The following is a 22,648-nucleotide window of genomic DNA, read 5'->3' on the forward strand; positions in this document are numbered from 1 at the left end:
CAAAAGGAAAGAGCTCAGAGCCTGGAATATGGATAGTTGCCCTCTGAGTGATGGGCAGTCCTAACACATCCTTAATGCTTTTTTTTTTTATCAACACATGACTCCATATGGGGGGACCAGTCAAATATCAGATCTCATCTCAAAGGTTACTTTGGATGTAGAAACTTCAGATGCCACTTGTTATTTTGTTGTTTTAGTTGCTAAGTCATGTCCAACTCTTTTCAACCCCATGGACTGTAGCCCGCCAGGCTCCTCTGTCCATGGGATTTCCCAGGCAAGAATACTGGAGTGGGTTGCCATTTCCATCTCCAGGGGATCTTCCTGACTCAGGGATCAAACCCATGACCCTTGCATTGGCAGGCGGGTTCTTTATCACTGGGCCATCAGGGAAACCTACTTGTTCATTTACTCTATCCCTAAACCAAGGTCTATTGCAGACTTAGAGAAGTCTTTCAAGACCTAAAGTTTCTTGTCAATATATAACAACAACATAGCAAGAAAGTCCAGAATGCCTGAGTTGATGCAGGAAGTTGCCCATCTGCACCAGCAGAAAGGATCAGTGCCTGGAGTCCTTTCTCTTTTGCCTCTTTACTGAGAATCCTGAGAAAGTTAATCAGGAAAAATACGAGGCAGGCAAGATACCGCTACAAGTAAAAATGAATTTCTAGACTCACTAAATTATTTGAAATGAGCTTTAACCACAAGAGAAAAACTAGAAGTCAACAGCCCCAATTTTTTTAAAGGGCAGAGAGTGAGTATGTTAAATTTTGAGCTGAGGAATAAAACTACAACAATATCTGGGGGTCAAGTCATGAGAAATCCCTTCATGCTTAAGTATTTCAAATCATGATGCTATTGAGTGAAATTGTGTCTGATTTGTTTATATGTAATTTTATCGGACTTTGCAAAACTGTCCAGAATGTTTATATACTCTTAATTTTAAAAGGACAAAAAAAAAATCTGTGCTTATCTGTTTATATGTCTGAAATCACCCATCCTATTCATATACAAGCTTATTTACTGGAGGAACTACAAGGGTATGTTTTGCCCCACAAGATCTGTTCCTATTTAACATAGACTTAAAATCTCGTACTGCCTTAACGCAGTCCTGCATCAACCAGCTGTGTGTGTGACACCCATCGTAGGGACCCAGCGTGGTCAGTCATTCCCCTCGTAATCCCTGTAACCATGGTAGCCACTGTTCCTTCTCTCATGGATACTGGACATCTTTTTCCACGTCGAGTCCTGATGGAAACCGGTACTGAAAGACCGGCCCAGGCGCCCGTGCTGCTTCTTGGAGATATTGTCCTCACTCTCAGATTTGGCAATTCCCTGGGCATGTGTTGGAGGTTGTGATTCCTGTCTAATGGTTCCAAACGGAAAGTTCCAAAGGCCAAATCTTTGCCAGCTAAGTCTCTGGAATGCTATGATGCAATGCAAATTTCCTCCAACCTGAAAAGAAAAAAAAATGTTGGGTTCAGAAAACAAGAGGAAACTAGTTATAATATGTGGGTTCCAGTGAACGCTCTTATTTTCCCTCCTTCGTGCAGGCGTGCTCAGTTGTGCTGTCTTTGCAACCCCATGGACTGTAGCCAAGCAGGTTCCTCTGTCCATGGGATTTTTCCCCCACTGTCATCTGCATCTAAATAGTATTTATCCTTTCCAACATCATCAGATCACACTACCCAGCATCCTTCCTGACCAGCTGCCTTTAGGAAAAAATAACAATGTCCACAGGAGCCAAGACCCCTTCCCCGCCCCCATATGCCTCCCTGCCTCTCACCCACCCTTGCACTCCCACACTGCCTAATCCAAACACTGAGATCGCTCCTCTTCCTCTCCCAGCTATGTGTTCTTCACGCGTTAGTAGGATTATAGCAAATGGCTGCCTGCTCAACCCACAGAACATACCATTCCCTGAGAACTGCCCCCAGCGGCCTTGTTGGTAAACAGGGCTCCGCCCCAAGGCCACAGTTAGTGCCCCGGGAGTCAGCACCTGACTCCAGCTGGGCCAGGACGACAGAACTGGGCTGGAGGCAGACCCATCTCAGTCTAGACTGTTCTTCTGAAAGGGAGACCTACGTTGAAAGACGACGATCTTCAGGAAGCAAACAGACAGCTGAGAACAAGACAGACTAGCTCCCTGCCCCTGATAACATTTCTGCCTGGCACTCGGCTGGACTTCTTGACTTTTTTTTATTTTAATTTTGAATTAGAAGATAATTACTTTACAATATTGTGGTGGTTTCTGCCATACCTCAACATGAATCGGCCACAGGTATACATAGGTCCCCTCCCTTTTGAACGTCCCTCCCTCCTCCCACCCACGTGCCACCCCTCTAGGTTGTCACAGAGCACCGGCTTTGGGTTCCCTGCATCATACAGCAAATTCCCACTAGCTATCCATTTTACATATGGTAGTGTATGTGTTTCAGTGCTATTCTTTCAAATCATCCCACCCTCTCCTTCCTCCACTGTGTCCAAAAGTCTTTTCTTTATGTCTGTGTCTCCTTTGCAGCCTTGCATGTGGAATCATCAGTACTATCTTTCTATATTCCATATATATGTGCTCAGTTCAGTTCAGTCGCTCAGTCGTGTCCGACTCTTTGCAACCCCATGAATCACAGCACGCCAGGCCTCCCTGTCCACCACCAACTCCCGGAGTTCACTCAAACTCATGTCCATTGAGTCAGTGATGCCATCCAGCCATCTCATCCTCTGTCATCCCCTTCTCCTCCCGCCCCCAATCCCTCCCAGCATCAGAGTCTTTTCCAGTGAGTCAACTCTTCGAATCAGGTGGCCAAAGATTTGGAGTTTCAGCTTTAGTATCAGTCCTTTCAATGAACACCCAGGATTGATCTCCTTTAGAATGGACTGGTTGGATCTCCTTGCAGTCCAAGGGACTCTCAAAAGTCTTCTCCAACACCACAGTTCAAAAGCATCGATTCTTTGGCAATCAGCTTTCTTCACAGTCCAACTCTCACATCCATACATGACCACGGGAAAAACCATAGCCTTGACTAGACGGACCTTGGTTAGCAAAGTAATGTCTCTGCTTTAATATGCTATCTAGGCTGGTCATAACTTTCCTTCCAAGGAATAAGCGTCTTTTAATTTGATGGCTGCAGTCAGCATCCGCAGTGATTTTGGAGCCCAAAAAAATAAAGTCTGATACTGTTTCCACTGTTTCCCCATCCATTTCCCATTAAGTGATGGGACCAGATGCCATGATCTTTGTTTTCTGAATGTTGAGCTTCAAGCCAACTTTTCACTCTCCTCTTTCACTTTCATCAAGAGGCTTTTGAGTTCCTCTTCACTTTCTGCCATAAGGGTGGTGTCATCTGCATATCTGAGGTTATTGATATTTCTCCCGGCAATCTTGATTCCAGCTTGTGCTTCTTCCAGCCCAGCGTTCCTCATGATGTACTCTGCATATAAGTTAAATAAGCAGGGTAACTATATACAACCTTGATGTACTCCTTTTCCTATTTGGAATCAGTCTGTTGTTCCATGTCCAGTTCTAACTGTTGCTTCCTGACCTGCATACAGGTTTCTCAGGAGGTAGGTCAGATGGTCTGGTATTCCCATGTCTTTCAGAATTTTCTGCAGCTTATTTTGATCGACACAGTCAAAGGCTTTGGCCTAGTCAATAAAGCAGAAATAGATGATTTTCTGGAACTCTCTTGCTTTTTCCATGATCCAGCAGATGTTGGCAATTTTATCTCTGGTTCCTCTGCCTTTTCTAAAACCAGCTTGAACATCTAGAAGTTCACAGTTCACGGATAGTATACACTATTTGTCTTTCTCTTTCTGACATACTTATTCTGTATAATAGGCTCTAGGTTCATCTCCTTCATTAGAACTGACTCAAATCCATTTCTTTTTATAGCTGAGTAATATTCCATTGTATATATGCACCATAACTTCTTTATCCCTTCATCTGTCAATGGACATCTAAGTTGCTTCCATTTCCCAGCTATTGTAAATTTCCTTTTATTTATTTTTCTAAAATAAAAAAATAGAAGATAAACTGCCTTCTTCATTCTTGATGAGATTTTTCTGCAATAAGTTTACATTCATACATTGCCAGTTGTCGACCAATGTTTCCCATTGTTATGCCTCCAGCAAAAAATATACATGGTAACCAAGAAAGAACATAGAGAAAATCTGGAGATGTATATTGATAAACACCATTATAGACTATCAGTTGAGTGACCAGAGTTGCCAAGAAAGAAATTCCTACTCCAAGGCCAAAACCACTTCTAGATCTATCAAAAGTCCACCACAATCCAATGGATAGTGCAGCCAGTGTGACAGACAACTGTATGTTGTTATCAAAATCCACTTTAGCGCTGGCGTGATTTATTCCAACAAAGATGGCTACGCACCGCATCACACTGGACCACTCTCTTTTAAACTTACGCGGTTCTCCTAGATGCCTGTCAATGCCGGGGTATAATAATCCAATCACAGCTGATGCTGTGCCACAGCACGGCGGTACCCACCATGCTGAAGAAAAGATGCTTGCAATCACATCAGGTGCAAAGAGTGTCACATTTCTCTGAATCTTAAGTAAATTTAACACTAATGCAAGAAATACTCCAATAAAAAACAGCACTACTCCTCGAATCATCAAGTTCACACTCCGGCTAGTGACAGATGAGATATATGGACCACGCTTTTTCAGCCCAGGTGACTCTGTCTCTCCTTCTGCCATTGTTTCATAAGTTCAGTAAGTCGGCCAAAAAAAAAGAGGAAGAAGAAATGGTTTCCCAGCCGAAAAAGCTAATTGTATGAACCAAAGCAGAGGGGTATTTCAACAGTACTGCTGCTGCTGCATCACTTCAGTCATGTCCGACTCTGTGTGACCCCATAGACGGCAGCCCACCAGGCTCTCCCGTCCCTGGGATTCTCCAGGCAAGAATACTGGAGTGGGTTGCCATTTCCTTCTCCAATGCATGAAAGTGAAAAGTGAAAGTAGAAGTCGCTCAGTCGTGTCTGACTAGTAGCGACCCCACGGACTGCGGCCTACCAGGCTCCTCTGTCCATGGGATTTTCCAGGCAAGAGTACTGGAGTGGGGTGCCATTGCCTTCTCCGCAACAGTACTGCATCTCATCCTAAAACAGGACCTACCAGAAATCCCCCACCTCCACCACCTTCTGGGACCGACCCCCGCCCCCCTCCGCCTCTACCTCCTCCCCTCCCACCGTTCAGTTCAGTTCAGTCGCTCAGTCGTGTCCGACTCTTTGCGACCCCGTGAATCACAGCACGCCAGGCCTCCCTGTCCATCACCAACTCCCGGAGTTCACTCAAACTCCTGTCCATCGAGTCGGTGATGCCATCCAGCCATCTCATTCTCTGTCGTCCCCATCTCCTCCCGCCCCCAATCCCTCCCAGCATCAGACTATTTTCTAGTGAGTCAACTCGTCGCATGAGGTTAATCTCCTTTTAAAGACACGTGTCCTCAGTTGTCGCGTTTCTGTCTAAACGGTCTGAACTGGGTTTGTTTTATTTACAGCCTAGAGTGCTGAGTAAAATCACTGCCTCTTGGCCAGTCGAGAAATACTTTCACACACAGTGGTATTCTTACCTTCTTTGTCTTTCGATACTGCAGTCCCCTCTCTAAGTGCCGGATATCTAGATATTCCGGATTTTGAGTGTTTAGATCAGTAACAATATCTGCCCATCTATTGTTAAGAAAGAACAAAGCACAATTTTCTTTAAGTTCAAAATACTTTTAAAAAGTAATGGAACTTTTCACATGAGCAGTTTGCTACAACAGTGCCATGGTAATAACTCTCCCATCACAGGATTATTTCATCTGTTAGATTTCCATAAAGCCTCCGTTTAATGACAGTTCTCTTTATCCAACTAATGCCAAGGTGAAAAATGGTTACTCTCCATATGAAGTAAACATATATATCAACCTGTTAAATGAAATCCTGCAGGCTAGTGTGGAAACACTCCATATTTTCTTTTTAACTGGAGTCAAGTACATTTTCAAAAGTGTTATAAGTACGCCTTTATTCACAAACAACATGATTGACGGTGTAGAAAATCCAAAACAATTACAAATTTCTCTGTATTGCAAATCTGTTACTAGAACTAACAATGGAATTTGATAAAGGTGTACGATTTAAGACCTATATAGAAAAATCCATTGCATTTTTGTACACTACCAGAAAATACTTGGGAAATAAAATGTTTTAAAAATCAGTTTACAGGAACAATATTCAATATTGTAATAACCTATAATGGGAAATAATTTGAAATATATATATAAAACCGAATCAATTTGCTGCTACTGCTACTGCTAAGTCACTTCAGTAGTGTCCGACTCTGTGTGACCCCATAGACGGAAGCCCAACAGGCTCCCCCGTCCCTGGGATTCTCCAGGCAAGAACACTGGAGTGGGTTGCCATTTCCTTCTCCAATGTGTGAAAGTGAAAAGTGAAAGTGAAGTCGCTCAGTCGTGTCTGACCCTTAGCGACCCCACGGACTGCAGCCTACCAGGCTCCTCCATCCATGCGATTTTCTAGGCAAGAGTACTGGAGTGGCTTGCCATTGCCACTGTACACCTAAAACTCACACAACATTGTAACTCAACTAAATCAATTTACATCAAAAAATATACACACTTAGGAAAAATTTTTAACAAAATATATATAAAACTCTATGCTGAGAAATACCAATGCCAAGAGAAATTAAAGCTCTAATTAAGTGGAGATACAGTCTGTGTTTATAAAGAGAAGACTCCACATTATTCAGATGTAACTGCTCCCCAAACTAAACTATGGATTCTATGGATTCTACTCTAATTAAAATTCCAACAGGCTTTCTAGCAGAAATTGAGAAAAAGTGGAGAGGGAGGAGTTAACATACTTTTTACAGTGAATAGCAGGATGTTTTCTACTTGATTCTCCAATTAAGATCCAATATTCTACTTCCTGTGGTGTGAGGGGACCCCTGCTAGATATAAAATACATTCACAGTAAGCTTCATAAAGTCATTCACTCCCTTGAAAACATTACTTTAATTATATACTGATAAAACATACACTGAGGTTTATGCAGAAATAGCATTCATTAGCACTAGAATAGAACTGGAGTTAAGGTTTGAACAAAACTCCAGAGGCCATTAAAGAGGAAGCATAAATTAGGGTAGGGCTTGATCCCTTGTTACAAATGTTGTTGTTTACTTGCTAAGTCGTGTCTGACTCTTTTGAGACCCCATGGACTGTAGCCCACCAGATTCCTCTGTCCATGGGATTCTCCAGGCAAGAATAATAGCGTGGGTTGCCACTTCCTTCTCCAGGGGATCTTCCCGACCCAGGGATGGAACCTGCCTCTCCTCCATTTTAGGTGGATTATTTACCACAGAGCCACCAGGGAATCCTGAGAAAAGCCTAATAAACCAAACACAATTCTGCAAAAGATTAAGCTACAGTGTTTAAAAGGATAGTCTTACTTGATGTAAGGAAAGCAAATCATCAAGTCTTCCAATGTCTAATAAACCAAATACTTCATAAATGCTTTCAACAATATATTTTCCTGGTGAAGTATGCACATAAAATATAAAAATGCTTACCTATATGCTTTATTCGCCTTAACAGGAGTTGCTTCAAAGCCAATTGGACAAAAATAATGATTTTGGCAATGATAGATATAAGCTAATGATTCATCTTTCAATCCATGAGTTAACTTCGACAAGGCCCCAGATGCTACAAAAAAGCAAAAACAAACTAACTGAGGGACCATAAAGCATGGTCTATGCTTCATACAAACAATTATACAATATATATTGTATATTACATATACAATTATATATATATAATATTTATATATACATACAAGTAATTATACAAACAGTTAAGGACTCAAAGGCAGAAAAGACATTACTTGGGACAAATGGACATTGCTGGGGAAAAAATGAATAACTATTATAGATTTTTTAAAAAATTAACGGATTTCAATTTTACCCTTTAGACTGAAATTCAGATAAACTGAATAGCAAACTAAATAACTGAAATATGTCCTTGATTACCAAAACCTTCAAATAACACACACGCTTGTCTATAAAAGTTAATACTTGGTATATATAGCAAGGGTCTCAACTTCTCTGATTGTCACTAGAAATTTCTAAGTAAGCATGTCCATGATAAGCATGTTTGTTTATAAACTATGTATATTGACTACTAATATAAAAGATACACAAAAATAGGAATTTTTAATTAGAGTAAAATGTAGACATTCTAATACATTCTTCCCAGACCACAGTGATCACTCTGCAAAGCTGTCATATGCAAATATCCCAATTTGGAAACCACTGAAGTATATGGACAATTGCAAACTCCAAACAAGTTCCAAAGATGAAAACTTTCTCCCATTAACACACATTACAATCCTTTCTACAAAAATCACCCAAATTAGAGGAACAGCTTTCACAAGCCAAGTGGTAAGAACATCTTTATAGAGACTGGCTGGTGAACCACTGCATCCTCTTATTATAACTGCCTCTCCTTGTATCTTTCCGATGGCTGCCGTGTATTAGTTACAAAGTAATTTCAAAAGTATTACATAAGAAATCAGTTTTTACCACCACTCAATACTTAAAGCCATTAATTGACTTTTCATTAGCTTGCATCTCCTGGAAGATAAATTATTCATGAGCAAATAGCCCATTAAGACAGGAAATCCTAAAAATGGTTGAAGTAGAAGATTTCCAAGTTATGGCTTTTCTGGCCACTGAAATAGCTGAAGCCCAAGAACAGCTGGTCAATGGCTATAACAGAGCCAAGAAAGTGGGAGCCCACCCCCAACCCCCAGAGATACACACAATTTGTGAGTTCCATGGAGACCATAACATTTCTGTCTTAAACTCTTTCTCCTACCAAGGTTTCAGCTAGGAGATTTTTACTCATAGATTCACCATAGATTTTTACTTCATTATGTGCATTCCTGCATGCAAGGCAATCTTTTCTACTACAATCTCTATTTCATAATGATAAGTTTTTCTGCTGTTTTGGGCTGAGTTCCCCAGACAAACTAAAATGTGACACCCAAGGACAGTTGGGTGAAGAATTCTAAGAACTAAAATTAAGAAGATGCTCAGTATTTCATTTCCATAGCTGAACTTGGTTGTAGATATATTCCAGAATAGTAAGCAAATGTAAATAGATTTGGACTCTTCATAAATCCAGTAAATACTAAAGATTCTTACACACATAACTGGTTTAGGAAGAACTCTTGAAATCTTTGTCAGATTGTGAAAATGCCAAATAAAAAGTTACCCCAGATAACTAAAACTTCCTGTGAAAGAACTTTATTGTAACATTTAATGAAAATCTTTATTTCACACTTTCCTCCTTAAGTCAAATATAATCCAAAACAGCTGATTTCCTTATTGTGATTATGAATAGGAGTCACATTAATGTCTGGAATATATTCAGGGCAAATGAGATAGGAATGAAAGGTTGTCCTCATTAATATTTATACTATTTCACCTGCCACAAATACTCTTTGACGGTGTCCTAGTTTTCTAGAGGATGAGGTGGGTTTTCTTCTATGAAGTAATGATTATGCTACTTGGATATGTCTTTTGTTATTATTTCAAAGTACATGACAACGTTCTGATGCACTTAGACTGTTGCTGTTGTTCAGTCACTAAGTCTTGTACGACTCTGTGTGACTCCATGGACTGTAGCCCCCCAAGCTCCTCTGGCCATGGGATTTTCCAGGCAAGAATACTGGAGTGGGTTGCCATTTCCTTCTCCAGGGCATCTTCCTGACCCAGGGATCAAACCCAGGTCTCCAGCATCACAAGCAGATTCTTTACCATCTGTGCTACCAGGGAAGTCCTGGATCAGGGCACTACCCTTGCTACTACTCAGCTCTGTTGCTGTAGCTGAAAGCAGCCACAGACAGAAACCACCATGGGCCATGTGTAAGCAAATGAATGTGTCTATGTGCCAATAAAACTGCTGACGTCTAATTCAGATCAGTAATTTTCAGATTTATTTTGACATGGAACTCCTTCTTCAAGGACAGTTTACATGCTAGGCCAGTTCATAAAAAGGATCAAAGCTGTTACTGTGGCCAAAAGGAGGGAGGGAATCTACAGGCTCACCCCTCTCCCCTCACCAGCCCTGAGGCACCGCCATAGAATTCCCAGGACTCAACTGAGCACAGAATGGAAAATCACTGAGCTTCCTATCAATGGAAGACCACACTCCTGATCAAGAAGCGGGCTAGCACCTCTTTAGAAAGGTAACAGAGTATGTGCGTGCTAAGTCACTTCATTTGTGTCTGACTCTTTGTGACCCCCACTGACTGTAGCCCGCCAGGCTCCTCTGTCCATGGGGTTCTCCAGGCAAGAATACTGGAATAGGCTGCCATGTCCTCCTCTAGGGATCTTCCTGACCCAGGGATCAAACCCATCTCTCTTACATCTCCTGCACTGGCAGGCTTTACCACCAGCACCACCTGGGAAGTCCAGAAAGGCCACAGCAGTAGTTCTCAAACCCGAGCAGGAAGGGCTTGTTAAATAACAGATTGCTGATACCTACCCCTTTGGTGACTGAACCAGTAGGTCTGGAGTGGGGACCAATAATTCGCATGTCTAACCCGGAGAAGGCAATGGCAAGCCACTCCAGTACTCTTGCCTGGAAAATCCCATGGATGGAGGAGCCTGGTAGGCTGCAGTCCGTGGGGTCGCTAAGGGTCGGACACGACTGCGAGACTTCACTTTCACTTTTCACTTTCACATATTGGAGAAGGAAATGGCAACCCACTCCAGTGTTCTTGCCTGGAGAATCCCAGGGACAGGGGAGCCTGGTGGGCTTCCATCTATGGGGTCACACAGAGTCGGACACGACTGAAGTGACTTAGCAGCAGCAGCAGCAACACATTACCAGGTGATGTTGATTCATCCAGGGTCACATCTCAAGAGCCACTGGTCTAAGGTTAACAGGGAATTTTTCTTGCACTCAATTCAGGAAGCAAATTAATGAACAGCTACCAACAATTGAGTTAGCCAAAAAGTTCATTCAGGCCTTTCAGTAAGCTGTATCATGATGTTTTCTGTAACAGGAAAGCCTGAATTGTTTGGCCAACCCAATATATCAGGAACCATACGAAAACAAAAGACAAGGAATGCACAGAACCTCAAGCTGCCCTCATAGAGAAGATAAAAGAGGTGACTTGGATATAGGGTGGAAAAAATGCCACACACAAAAAAGGGGTGTTATTCAAAGGAGAAAGAGCACCTTGGGTTTAAGGAATCAAGAAGCGGGTGGCATTCAGAACAGAACAAAATCAAGTGGCAGGATTCTGACAACCCAGACAGAGGAAGGAGCATGTGGAGAAAATCACACTACTGCATGGGAGGGAGATAGTCAGGGAAGAGCACATCGTCTGGTCCAGAATGGAGGGCACATAGAGAGGCCTCTCGCAGGGCACCCCCAGAATTTCAGGGTAAGGCCAGAAAAAGATCACCTTCTGAAATAAAACTCACCACAGTAAACACACCACTTGGTACATTACGGCAGTCATCCAAGACAGTGATGCTACATAAGAGAAGATGAACAAATGCGTTAGAGATGGAAACTACATGCAGACTGATGTGGAGTCTAAACCAGAGGATATCAAGAATCCGAAACTTCAGCGACACAGCAGCCACTACCAAATGCAGAGCCATGATGCGGATGGTGTAGAGAAAGCAGAACAAAACTACCAGAATGTGCCGGCCCGCTGGCCCATGAGGAGCAGTGTGTGCCCTGAGCAGCAGTCAAGAAAATGCTGCTGCCTTCGATACTGTATTTCTCACTCTCAGTTAGTATACTAGCATTCTGATATTCTGTGAGCCTGCTGAGTAAGAGTCTATTCTGTGAGAACAGAACTCTATTAGAGTACTCTGAAAGAACTTATCAAAATGTATTTTTATACCTTCAGAGATAAGAATTGGATTTTGTAATCTAGCAACACAGTATCATCCTGTAAGGTTCTTAGACCCTTGAATCTTCTAAATTCAACTGGTACATGCAGGACAGTGTTGAAAGACCAATCTGCTCTCACCTGGGATGGTGCTAAGGACTTGATGCTTTCAGCAAGTTACACAGAGTCCCCAGTAGGAAAGGATATATTAGCGCCACACACGGAAAAGATTTATTTGATCTTGTGTCTAATATGAACTGGAGAAAACCAGAAGATGAGGAAAACAGAACATAAATGCACAGTCCACTCAAGATGCACTAAGATACTGTAGTTAGCTGGTAGCAAGGGCCAGGGTGAGCATACGCACGAGTTATGTCGGGATAGGACAAAGGTATCTACTAGAAGAATAAAAACAAAATACATGAATGTTAGTGTAATCTTCAAGCTAGCTGATAAAAACAAATGAATCGAGATGTTCCTGGCACAAAAGCTGGTAACCAAGGGAACCGACAGTTTGACCTTTCACTCTAATTAGTAACAATAATAGGAAGTGAATAATAATAAGTGAACCAATAGTTTGACATTAATGTTGACAACTTCTGGCACAAAATTTTGTGAGTCATTATTAAATACAGCTCTTAAAAAATGCTTCAACCCATATTCACAGTCAAATCTGTTAATTTTTGTTAAAATCCCTGGATTTTGCTTTTATTCCATGAGTGAGGGCTTCCCAGGTGGTTCAGTAGGAAAGAATCTGCCTTCCAATTCAACAGACACAGGTTCAATCCCCAGGTCCAGAAGCTCCCCTGGAGAAGGAAATGGCAACCCACTCCAGTATTCTTGACTGAGAAATCCCACGGAGTGTGAAACCTGGTGGGCCACAGTCCATGGGGTTGGAAAGAGCTGGACACGACTGAGCATGCACAAGCTCAGTTCACATTTCCTGAAGGCCCACAGGAAATGAGTAAGTCAGCCAGAAAAGAGGGAGTTCCAAAATCTAAGAAGTGTAGTCACCTGGAAAATGTAAAGCCTATTGAAGAAAACTGGCCTGAGAGCCCTTAAAAATAACCTAAGCATGGGACTTCTCTGGTGGTTCAGTGGTTAGGACTCCGAGCTGGCACTGCAGGGAGTGTGGGCTCAATCTCTGGTTGGGGAACTGGGATCCCACATGCTGTGCCACAGTGCACCCCACAAAAAAAAAAACTAAACAAACAAAAGATACATTTCAAAGTATTTTTTTTTTTAATGCACACTAACAACTGGCCACAGTTTTCACTACTGAATATCCCAGAGACAAACGAGAAAAGCTTATCTCTGCAACTCTTTCTTCTACAATGAGATGGAACAGGAACGACTTTTGCTCAACACAAGCTGACACTCTTCACTCAGAATACAATCAGAAAAGCCAAAGGTTGCATGGGTAAGGTCAGAGGGCATCATATTTAGAATCAAAGGGCTACTGAAGGAAGTCCCTATGACTGAGGAGCTGGGCAGACACATTAAAAAGATGCAACATCATATAAGGCTGCACGTCCCAAATGCCGAACAGACAAAAATGACCAGTATTACAGAAATTAAGAGGAATCCGAGTGTCAGATGTAAGGCAGGGCTTGTTAAGGACCACTGAGGCTTGAAGAGGAAGATCAAGGGGGACGTGGATCAGTTATCCTTCAGGAAAACACACGTAGAAAAAGAGACAGTGAGGAGTCAAGTCTCGTAATAGGGAAAGTGAAAACAAGAACAAAACTAGGAAAATACAGTACTGAAATTTATTTGAAGAAATTATAGCAACAATTCCTGTCCTCCCATCAAAAAAAAAAAGAGGAGGGATGGAGAGAAGAGCCTATTCCTTGAAGGAAAAATGCTGATGTGTGTTGCAAAGTCTATCCTCTCTCAGTTTTTCATTGCCTGATCAATTACTTAGAGAGGCTGTATTGACAGCCACCTTGGAAACAGAAAAATGATTAACAACATGTAAGGCTCCCCTTTTCATGGAGAAAGGAAAGTGAAGTCGCTCAGTCGTGTCTGACTCTTTTGTGACCCCATGGACTGTAGCCTACCAGGCTCCTCTGTTCATAGAATTTTCCAGGCAAGAGTACTGGAGTGGGTTGCCATGTCCTCCTCCAGGGGATCTTCCTGACCCAGGGATAGAACCTGGGTCTCCCGCATGGCAGGCAGTCTGAGCCACCAGGGAGGCTCCATGGAGAAAGGCCCCCTGCAACTGCACAGAGCTCAGTCAATAAGAATAAAATTAACATTTATTGAGTCTTTACTCTGTCAAGCAAGGGGCTAAGTATATTACAAATATATCTCCTTTTATCTTCTTGACCCTGTGGGGTAAAAATGGAGACGAGGTCCACACCGGCTCAGGAAGATAACAGTCTACACTGGCTCCGGGAGTGAGAGTTAAGCACCTTGTTCAGATCACAGAACCAGTAGGTGCAGAAACCAATCTGTGGACTCCCAGTTCGCCTGACTCACAAGCAGCTTGATACACCTGTGAACGGCAACAGAAATAGACCCTCTATTTACGGTTACTCTGTGTTCAGTCCTTGATCTTGGTAAACCAGGCACTCTCTCTGCTGACAAAGCCTTTGCTTGAGCAGACTTCAGTTTGATTTTGGACGCACGCAGCAGTAAGCGGCAGCTTGCAGCAAGCAGCAGCGAGTGCTAGCTGGAAGCAGGGGCTTAGTTTCTCAGACCCGGACTCCTAACCACTGGGCCACAGGAGCCAGCAGTTAGGGCTAAGGTTCCTAGCCTTGCCTGCCTAGTCAGAAACAAATTCAGGCGAGGAGGCAGAAGATAAAGAGTAAAGTAAAAAGTCTATTGAAAGGAAAAGTACATGCGGAAAGGCACATGGGCGAACTCAGAGAGACAGTGGTGCCTTTGAGAAGTTTAAATCCTTTATAAAGGGGTGGTTTTCCGGATCTATGTCTTCCCTCAGGCCAGTCACCTTGCTTTGTCCCCCCTGGTTAATATGTCTTAGGACGCTCCCCTGGAATGTGCACGCACACCCTAGCTAAGATAGATCTCGAAGTGAAGGCTTCTGGGAGGAGCAAGACTCATTATGGCCTGGAATTATCTTCTGACTCCAAGGAGTCTTTCTGCGCATGGGTAGTGTCTCCCTTATCAGACAGGGTTTCTTCCTTTCTCTGTCCTGGCTATGATTACACCCTTGAGGTAAGAGACAGACTGGCTATTTACCCTGTTTCTTGCTGGGTGTAAATTCCTCAGCGGGAGCCCAGCTGTCTCAGATGTCAAGAAATGCAAAGAGGAGGCTGGCTGACCGTAAATTCCTCAACTTGGAGCCCACCTATAGCCTACCTCAAGTAAGGCATCACTGAGCCTTCTTCTCAGCTAGGCCTGGACCTTGGACTTCTGTGTCCATCCTGGCTGAATCCAGTTTTAGCAAAAATTCTGCCAAAGTCAGTTGAGAGAGAATCCCCCACCCAGATACCAGATCAAGGTCCTTATCCTTCACTCGTAAAGCCCAACCCTTAGACTGCCTGAGATAAGACCTGTTAGACCACTTCAGCAAGGACCCTTGATGTCTCTTCTTAATAACGTTCCATCCATGGAACCCTCACTTTGAGAGCTGGTTTGTTGTTTCAGGTTGAGCCGATGGCTCTCCCGTGACCCAGTTCCCCGTTACGACAGTCTTCAATAGTCTTCCTCACCCTTTTGACAAGTGTCAGAAGAACATTTTCTTTAACACCGTGTTGTAGATTTCCGATCGTAAAGTCAAAAGGTGCTTGTGAAATTTTAACAATGGAAATGTTCAAATAATGCAAATTATTTAACTAGCACATAACTAACACAATCCTTAGGATTGACTGCATTATTCTCTGTAACAACCAAGACGCTTTTATAACAGAACTGTGTCACTTTCACAGTTCATTGTCCTGTTGTTATATATTATTATGCCACTCTAACATCAAATATTCTAAAATCCTTGCATTCCCTTTCAGGAAGAGGAACTGCAAATTCCATGCTGCTTCCTGAAAGGATTTTAGTAGCAGCAAGCTCTCTCTCTCTCTCTCTCTCTCTCTCTCTCACACACACACACACACACACATACCCCATGGGCCCAAAAAACACACCGTGCTAAAGTAGTGTTTATGACACGCCATAAAGTTTTAAAAGTTCTACATTCAAAGAGGAAAAGAACTAAAAAATATTAAACTGTATATTGAAAAGTACCCTATATATTACTATCAATATTATCTATTATGATTTCCTCTTAGATAGAATGATAGACTGTATTTAGAGTTTACAGCATATCCCATGAATTAAAACCAATTTTTGAGATGAATCCTAAAGCATATACCTCTGTGTGTATGTGTGTGTGTATGGCTGTGTGTAAATCTTCTATGTATTTACTTACCTGTTTCTCCAGCTGTTTTATTCTTCCCATGAGGCTTATATAGAACGTATGAGCATCCTTTTACATGGAAGTGGTCATTAATTTGTCTAAACCACCTGAAAAATAACAAGAAGGCTCACTCATAGCAACAATTCCATAACAAAGAAAGTGCTATTCCAATTTCAGTAAAATTCGGGCAGAGCCCAAGTCTGGCATATCTATCAGAAGCTGGGTTCAAACAGTCAGATACATGGTTTACGATCAATGCACACCTACAGAATTATTATTTTGCAGAACTAGAAATAAGGTCTTCCTCTAAGCACAGGCTTCATACCTCATAAGTGTCGTATTTCCAGTGAAGGGGCCGAACCTAATATCTTCAAATGGAGGCTGAAAGCCCAAAATATGTAAAGCTTCTTCTTGGGTGATGGCTGGGAGACTACGAAAGAAATATGGCCTTTCATTTGACAATTTCCATCCTATGAAATGCAACCTGTCTCCACGTTACTATGTCTGTCTCATTTGTAAACAGTTTTACTAACATTTTACATTTTTATCTTATCAAAAACAATGCATGCATATATTTTTAGCTAAAAGGTTTCAGACAAAATATGGCAGTTTTCCCCCAATTCCTAAAAATATCTGTTCTTAAAAATCTTCCATTATAGGGACTTCCCTGGCAGTCCAGTGGTTAAGAACCCACCTGCAATGCAGGGGATGTGGGTTCGGTCCCTGGTCAGGGAACTAAGATCCCACATTCTGCAGGACAACTCAGTCTGTGCATCACAACTAAGGCCCGATGCAATCAATCAATAAATACATGTTTTTAAAAGAATATTTTTTTAATCCATATTTCAAAATCTTCCATTATAGCAAAAGTAACACCAAAGAACTCCTGAATTTGGAGTTTAGAGATCACTTATCAAACTTACTTTCCAGCTCCCATTGTGCTATATAAGAAATTCCAACAAGAAACTAATGAGGAGATGCCACAAGAAGTCTTATATTGTGGTCGGCTTATGCAGTACCTGAAAAAATAAAAGACTGTTTTATTCACTTGAATAAACACAAAATACCCATATAAAAAAAGAACACTCATGGCAACTGAGCAGAATGAAAACTTTGATCATTCAAACCAATGTTAAATATTTATTCATTTAAAGTATTTTCATATTTGTTAAACATATTATAAATGCATAACTGGCTCAAATGGTAAAGAACACACCGGGCAGTGCCAAAACCCACTCCAGTATTCTTGCCTGGAAAATCCCATGGACAGAGAGGCCTGAAGGGCTTTAGTCCGTAGGGTTGCATAGAGTGGGACACGACTGAACACGCATGCATTATAAATGCATAACAATAAATCAAGCTTTTTAAGAATGATGGCTACGTATGACTAGTTAAAGTGAATGTGACCCAAATGAATGGAAAAAAATTACAGATATACAAATTTAGATGCCAACTCCTAAAATTTCAATGCAAACTCCAAGTTGAGCTACATGTATGACTATTAGCAACTTCAGCTGTAGGAATTCTTTATATTGTCTGGATACTAATCCCCTATCAGATACATGATCTGCAAACGTTTTCCCCCACCTTGTAGGCTGCCTTTTCACTTTGTTGCGTGTTTCCTTTGGTGCACAGCAATGGTTAAGTTTGATGTAGTCCCATCTGTCTATTTTCGCTTTTGCTACCTGTGCTTTTCATGTCATACTCCAGAAATCACTGCCAAATCCAATGTCATGAAGATTTCCCCCTATGTTTTCTTCTAGGATCTTACAGCTTCAGGTCTTACATTTAGGTCTTTAATCAGTTTTGAGTTAATTTTTGTGTATGATGTGAAGTAAACATGGATATCACAGCACTCTTTTCCAAAGAGACTGTCCTTTCCCCATCTTGTGGTCTCGACACCCTGCAGAAGATTATTTGCCTATTTGCATGAATGCTTACTTCTAAGCTCAGTTCTGTTCCATTGGCCTATGTCTGCCTTTATGCCGGGACCACACCATCTTGGTTATTGTAGCTCTGTAATATGCTTTGAAATCAGGAAGTGCGTGGCCTGTGTTGCCCTCCTGTAAGCACCACCTTTCCTGTAAATCCCTAGAGGCAGTGTCCTCAGCTGGCATACAGGGGGTAAGATAATCAAGTAGCAATCAGCAGTGTTTTCTCCTGCAACCCTCCCTGCATTTCTGTAGTGCTGACCTGGATCTCCTGAAAGAACTCAGATTCTTACTCTCTCACTCCACGGCTCATACTCCTAGATTTAACCAGAGTCACCAAATGGTTCGGGGATGTCACCTGAAATGCAGAGCAACCTGCATTGTTCGAGGCCAGCGGTAGTCTATGAGATCACAGTATCTTCTCTCTGTCAATACAGAATGTACGGGATCTGATGAGTATGTATTAGAGCTGATGGTTTAGGGACGTTGCTATTTCTTTGTTTCAGGGAAGATCGAGGATTTCCTGTTTTTCACTTTGTTGTTATTATTTTCATGGGTTTGAGGGAAGAAGTGGAGTAAAAAGACCTTACTCTGTCATGGTTCAATCTCCCTCCTCCATCTTACACACTTCTTCACAAATCCTTGGGATCAAGCTCAGGGACTGTTAAGATTTTTCATACTTCTTCATCAGTCCAAACGTGTTTACTGGTCTTGTTCATGACCAGCTTAAAACTTTTACTGACATTCTGTGGGTCTTTCCATTCTATCTCTAACCTGGTAACATTCCCCAGGAAATACACTTGTCTTCCAGGTAATTTTTCCCCTTAGGTTATTTCTCACATCTATCTTTCCTCATCCAAGTCTTTATGCCCTTACATGTTACACTATTAAGAATAATTACTCATACTTGTGGTTATAACAAATCCTAAGTCAAAGGGATTCAGAACAAAATGCACAAAACCTCGCTCCAAAGAAACTAAAATTAATGTTTTTGTGTCACGTCTGCAATACAGTCTACCAGTTTATCTTTATAAAATATGCTTTTGTTAAGAAATCATCAGTGGATTATCTCTACCCCAGAAAAAAAGTTCTAAATCCTTAGCCTGACATCCGAGAAACAGACTGTGGAAGGTGTTATCAAGAAAGAACATGGACTCTGGAGCTCAATTCTCTTCGGTTTCAGCGCAAGATCTATTTGCCATGTGATGTTGGGTAAGTTTCTTAGCTGCTCTGAACCTCTCTCCAGACTGGTCTACTCTTCATTACCAACCTGGCAGACACTTTCCTACCATTCATTCACAGACCTGTAGACCCTGTACCCCCTCGGTTTCCTTTCTTAAGCCCCAGCTCCTCAGTGAAGCGCTGCAGTGATCGTTACCTGCTCTCAGGTGGGTTGTTTATTCCCACCCACCATCTGACCAAGCTCCTGAGATATTTTACATTTTCCTCTCTTCTCAACTAGAGTGGAGAATAAAGTCCTGTTTTCTGCCTCTCTGTACTCAGCCCACAGCCAAGCGGCCAGTATTTATAAAATAAGAGAAAGAAGTCTGATATTTCTAAAATGCACGCAAAAGAATTTTTAAAACCTCAAATCACAGATTAGTAGTACTTAAAAACTATCATGACTTAAACATCCTTTTCTTTAGAATAGGGACTCTATGTTAAGGCCACCAAATAGCCCCAGCTGTTAAGTGGAAGACTGAAGGAATGCCGGTTAGTAAAGGCAGATGAAATGAGAGAATTTTGAAAAATCACTGTTTTATAACAGGATTCAGGCAGGGGTCATCAGTGGGTTTGGTTAAAACCACTAGGTGAGAAGTTGATGGCTGTCTAGATATTAGTTCGATGCCACATTCAACAGTGTGAGGACCTGATGGCTGCAGAGGGAAGAAAGGAACCCGACAGTGTGGCTAAGGCTGTGGCCCCCTCATTCCAGGGATCACTCTTAGAACCTCTAATCCCGAATGAGCAGACTGCACATACTTTCTGATGGGATACAGTATGAAGGACACAAGGTCACCAAGACAGTATTCTTACCCTCAAATATTCAACCAGAATCTAATCACGTCTTTACACCTAACTTCCAGTTTACAAGGACCGCTGCGTGTGCGCTCAGTAGCTCAGTCGTGTCCGACTCTTTGGGACCCCATGAACTGGAGCCCTCCAGGCTCCTCTGTCCATGGTATTTTCCAGGGAAGAATACTGGAGTGGGTTACCATTTCCTTCTCCAGGGGATCTTCCTGATCCAGGGATTGAACTCTTATCTCCTGCATTGGCATGTGGATACTTTACCACTTTACCAGGGAAGCCCAAAAATGAGATACTAAGGAAATATTTGTTAACCTCATTAGGTATGACAGTGGTACTGTGGTTAGGTAAAAAAAGGTCAATTTTTAGTGATTACCATCGTCTGAGGTCTAATACTTTCCGTTGCTTAATATCTTCAAGAGGAGAATACTGAGGCCACTCCCTTTGATGTCTTCCTTTCTTATCTGAAGTTTTTTTCTTGGAAACTTGCTTCTTTCCATTGCCTGGAACACAAGAGTATAAAAATGAGGTAAGATGAAGTAAGTTCCCAAAACAATACAATTAATTATGTAACAAATATCAAAGTAGCTAGGTCTAAAAATGCTATTCACAAACGTATTGAAAACTACGTATCTTCAAGAATACCCTCTGCCTTAAAGAAAGGGATAGAGAGTAAAAATACATTTAAACAACCATGAATGTTATTTCCTATCAGGTTCTTATATTTTAATCCCTGAGCTAGTCACTTAGCTAGCAAAACAATCAATCACAAAACGCTTAGCCACATCTAGAAAATCGAATTAGCAATGGTAAAATATTTAACGAGACCAATTTGCAGAAGATAAATCCTTTCTATAAAACAATAAAACCACATTAACGTTACTCTGCTGAGAAAGTAAAAGCAGCAGATCCAATAATCTGATGATGTGATGTTTAAAAATAGCTCCAGGCCTACAGAGACCACAAAATGAATTAAGAATGATGCATACAAATACATTATTAAAATGCAACTTTAGCACCAGGAGCCAGAATGGAAAACAAAGGCTCCTTTCTGTGCAAGTAGGTATATATCTGTGCACAGACAGACACGCAGACACCACACACATTCTCCAAAAGACACAAAAGACAACACAGTGGTTATCTATAGGGGGAGGGAAAATTGAGAGCCTCACCAAAGGGAGACAAAAGTGAATTTTTATACTCTTTGATTTTTATACTTTTTTTTCCATTCAGCGGATCACCCAGTCAAAAAATAATATAAATTAAAATATTATTAATTAACATCCAAGCCTCATTTCACTAAAACACCATGAACATTTCGGATAGCTATGTGCACTTTATATCTTTATTTTTATTTTTTAATCTCACCACATGTGGGATCTTAGTTCCCCAACCAGGTACCCAACCCTCGCCCTCTGCATTGGAAGCGCAAAGTCTTAACCGCTGGATCACCAGGGAAGTCCCAGCTGGGTGCAGTTTAAAATCTCTCACACGTTTTACATTTTAAACCAAATCAATCTGCTATAAAAATTAAATAAAAGCTAATATTTCATTTTCATGAGTCAGTCATAAATTAGAAAATTCAAGATGCTCTACAATGAAGCCATTTGGCGCCCAAAACCAGCTGGAACCATAAAGACCTACTGTATAGCACAGGGAACTATACTCAATAATGTGTAATAACTTGTAAGGGGAAAGAATCTGAAAAATATATATGTATATGTATAACCCAACCACTGAGCTGCACATCTGAAGCATGACACTGTAAATCAACTACACTTTAATAAAAATATTTAAAAAAGACTGAGGTCATATGCCCTCTGTCCACAATGGGACTAAATTAGACATTGGTATCTTTGCGACCCCATGGACTGTAGCCTACTAGGCTCCTAAGTCCATGGGATTTTCCAGGCAAGGAAACTGGAGTAGGTTGCCATTTCCTTCTCCAGGGGATCTTCCCGACCCAGGGATCGAACCCGGGTCTCCCGCATTGTAGTCAGACGCTTTACCATCTGAGCCACCAGAAAAGCCTATTTAGAAGAACCCTAAATATATGGAAGTAACATAGCATACTTCTAAATAAGGTATTTATCAAAGAAGAAATAACCAGGGAAATTGGAAAATACTTCAAATTAAATGACAGTTAAAAATAAAGTGTATTAAAATCTATGGTCTTCAGCAAAAACAGCACTCGAAGTGAAAGTGTTAATTGCTCCATGGTGTATGACTCTTTGTGACCCCAGGGACTGTAGCCCACCAGGCTCCTCTGTCCATGGGATTCTCCAGGCAAGATACTGGAGTAATATGCAATTTCCTCCCCCAGAGGATCTTCCAGACCCAGTAATCGAACCTGGGTCTTCCGCATTGCAAGCGGATTCTTTTCCAT

General features: G+C 41.6%; 1 protein-coding gene and 1 pseudogene across 7 annotated transcripts in view; both read right to left on the reverse strand.

Moving 5' to 3' along the window:
* BIVM (basic, immunoglobulin-like variable motif containing) overlaps positions 1-22,648 on the reverse strand; it is a 35,233-nt gene that overhangs the window by 583 nt on the left and 12,002 nt on the right. The window contains exons 1-9 of one of the 7 annotated variants that reach the window (XM_088842621.1): positions 20,639-20,768; positions 18,593-18,659; positions 17,227-17,322; positions 16,629-16,733; positions 16,316-16,410; positions 7,589-7,721; positions 6,884-6,970; positions 5,592-5,688; positions 52-1,452 (exon numbers count right to left, since the gene is read on the reverse strand). In XM_088842621.1, coding sequence (XP_088698747.1) covers positions 1,159-1,452; positions 5,592-5,688; positions 6,884-6,970; positions 7,589-7,721; positions 16,316-16,410; positions 16,629-16,733; positions 17,227-17,322; positions 18,593-18,615 — 930 coding nt within the window. In that variant the 5' untranslated portion in view covers positions 18,616-18,659; positions 20,639-20,768 and the 3' untranslated portion in view covers positions 52-1,158. Of the gene's footprint in view, positions 1-51; positions 1,453-5,591; positions 5,689-6,883; positions 6,971-7,588; positions 7,722-16,315; positions 16,411-16,628; positions 16,734-17,226; positions 17,323-18,496; positions 18,660-20,638; positions 20,769-22,648 lie in introns of those variants that run through there. The other 6 variants (XR_016038853.1, XM_088842618.1, XM_088842617.1 and 3 more) reach the window with 6 other exon arrangements.
* LOC129556493 (insulin-induced gene 2 protein pseudogene) lies at positions 2,344-5,122 on the reverse strand (annotated as a pseudogene).

Source organism: Moschus berezovskii, chromosome 13, assembly GCF_049115385.1.
Source record: "Moschus berezovskii isolate FMDL1 chromosome 13, NW_MosBer_1.0, whole genome shotgun sequence".
In the NCBI taxonomy this organism is placed as follows: Eukaryota; Metazoa; Chordata; class Mammalia; order Artiodactyla; family Moschidae; genus Moschus; species Moschus berezovskii.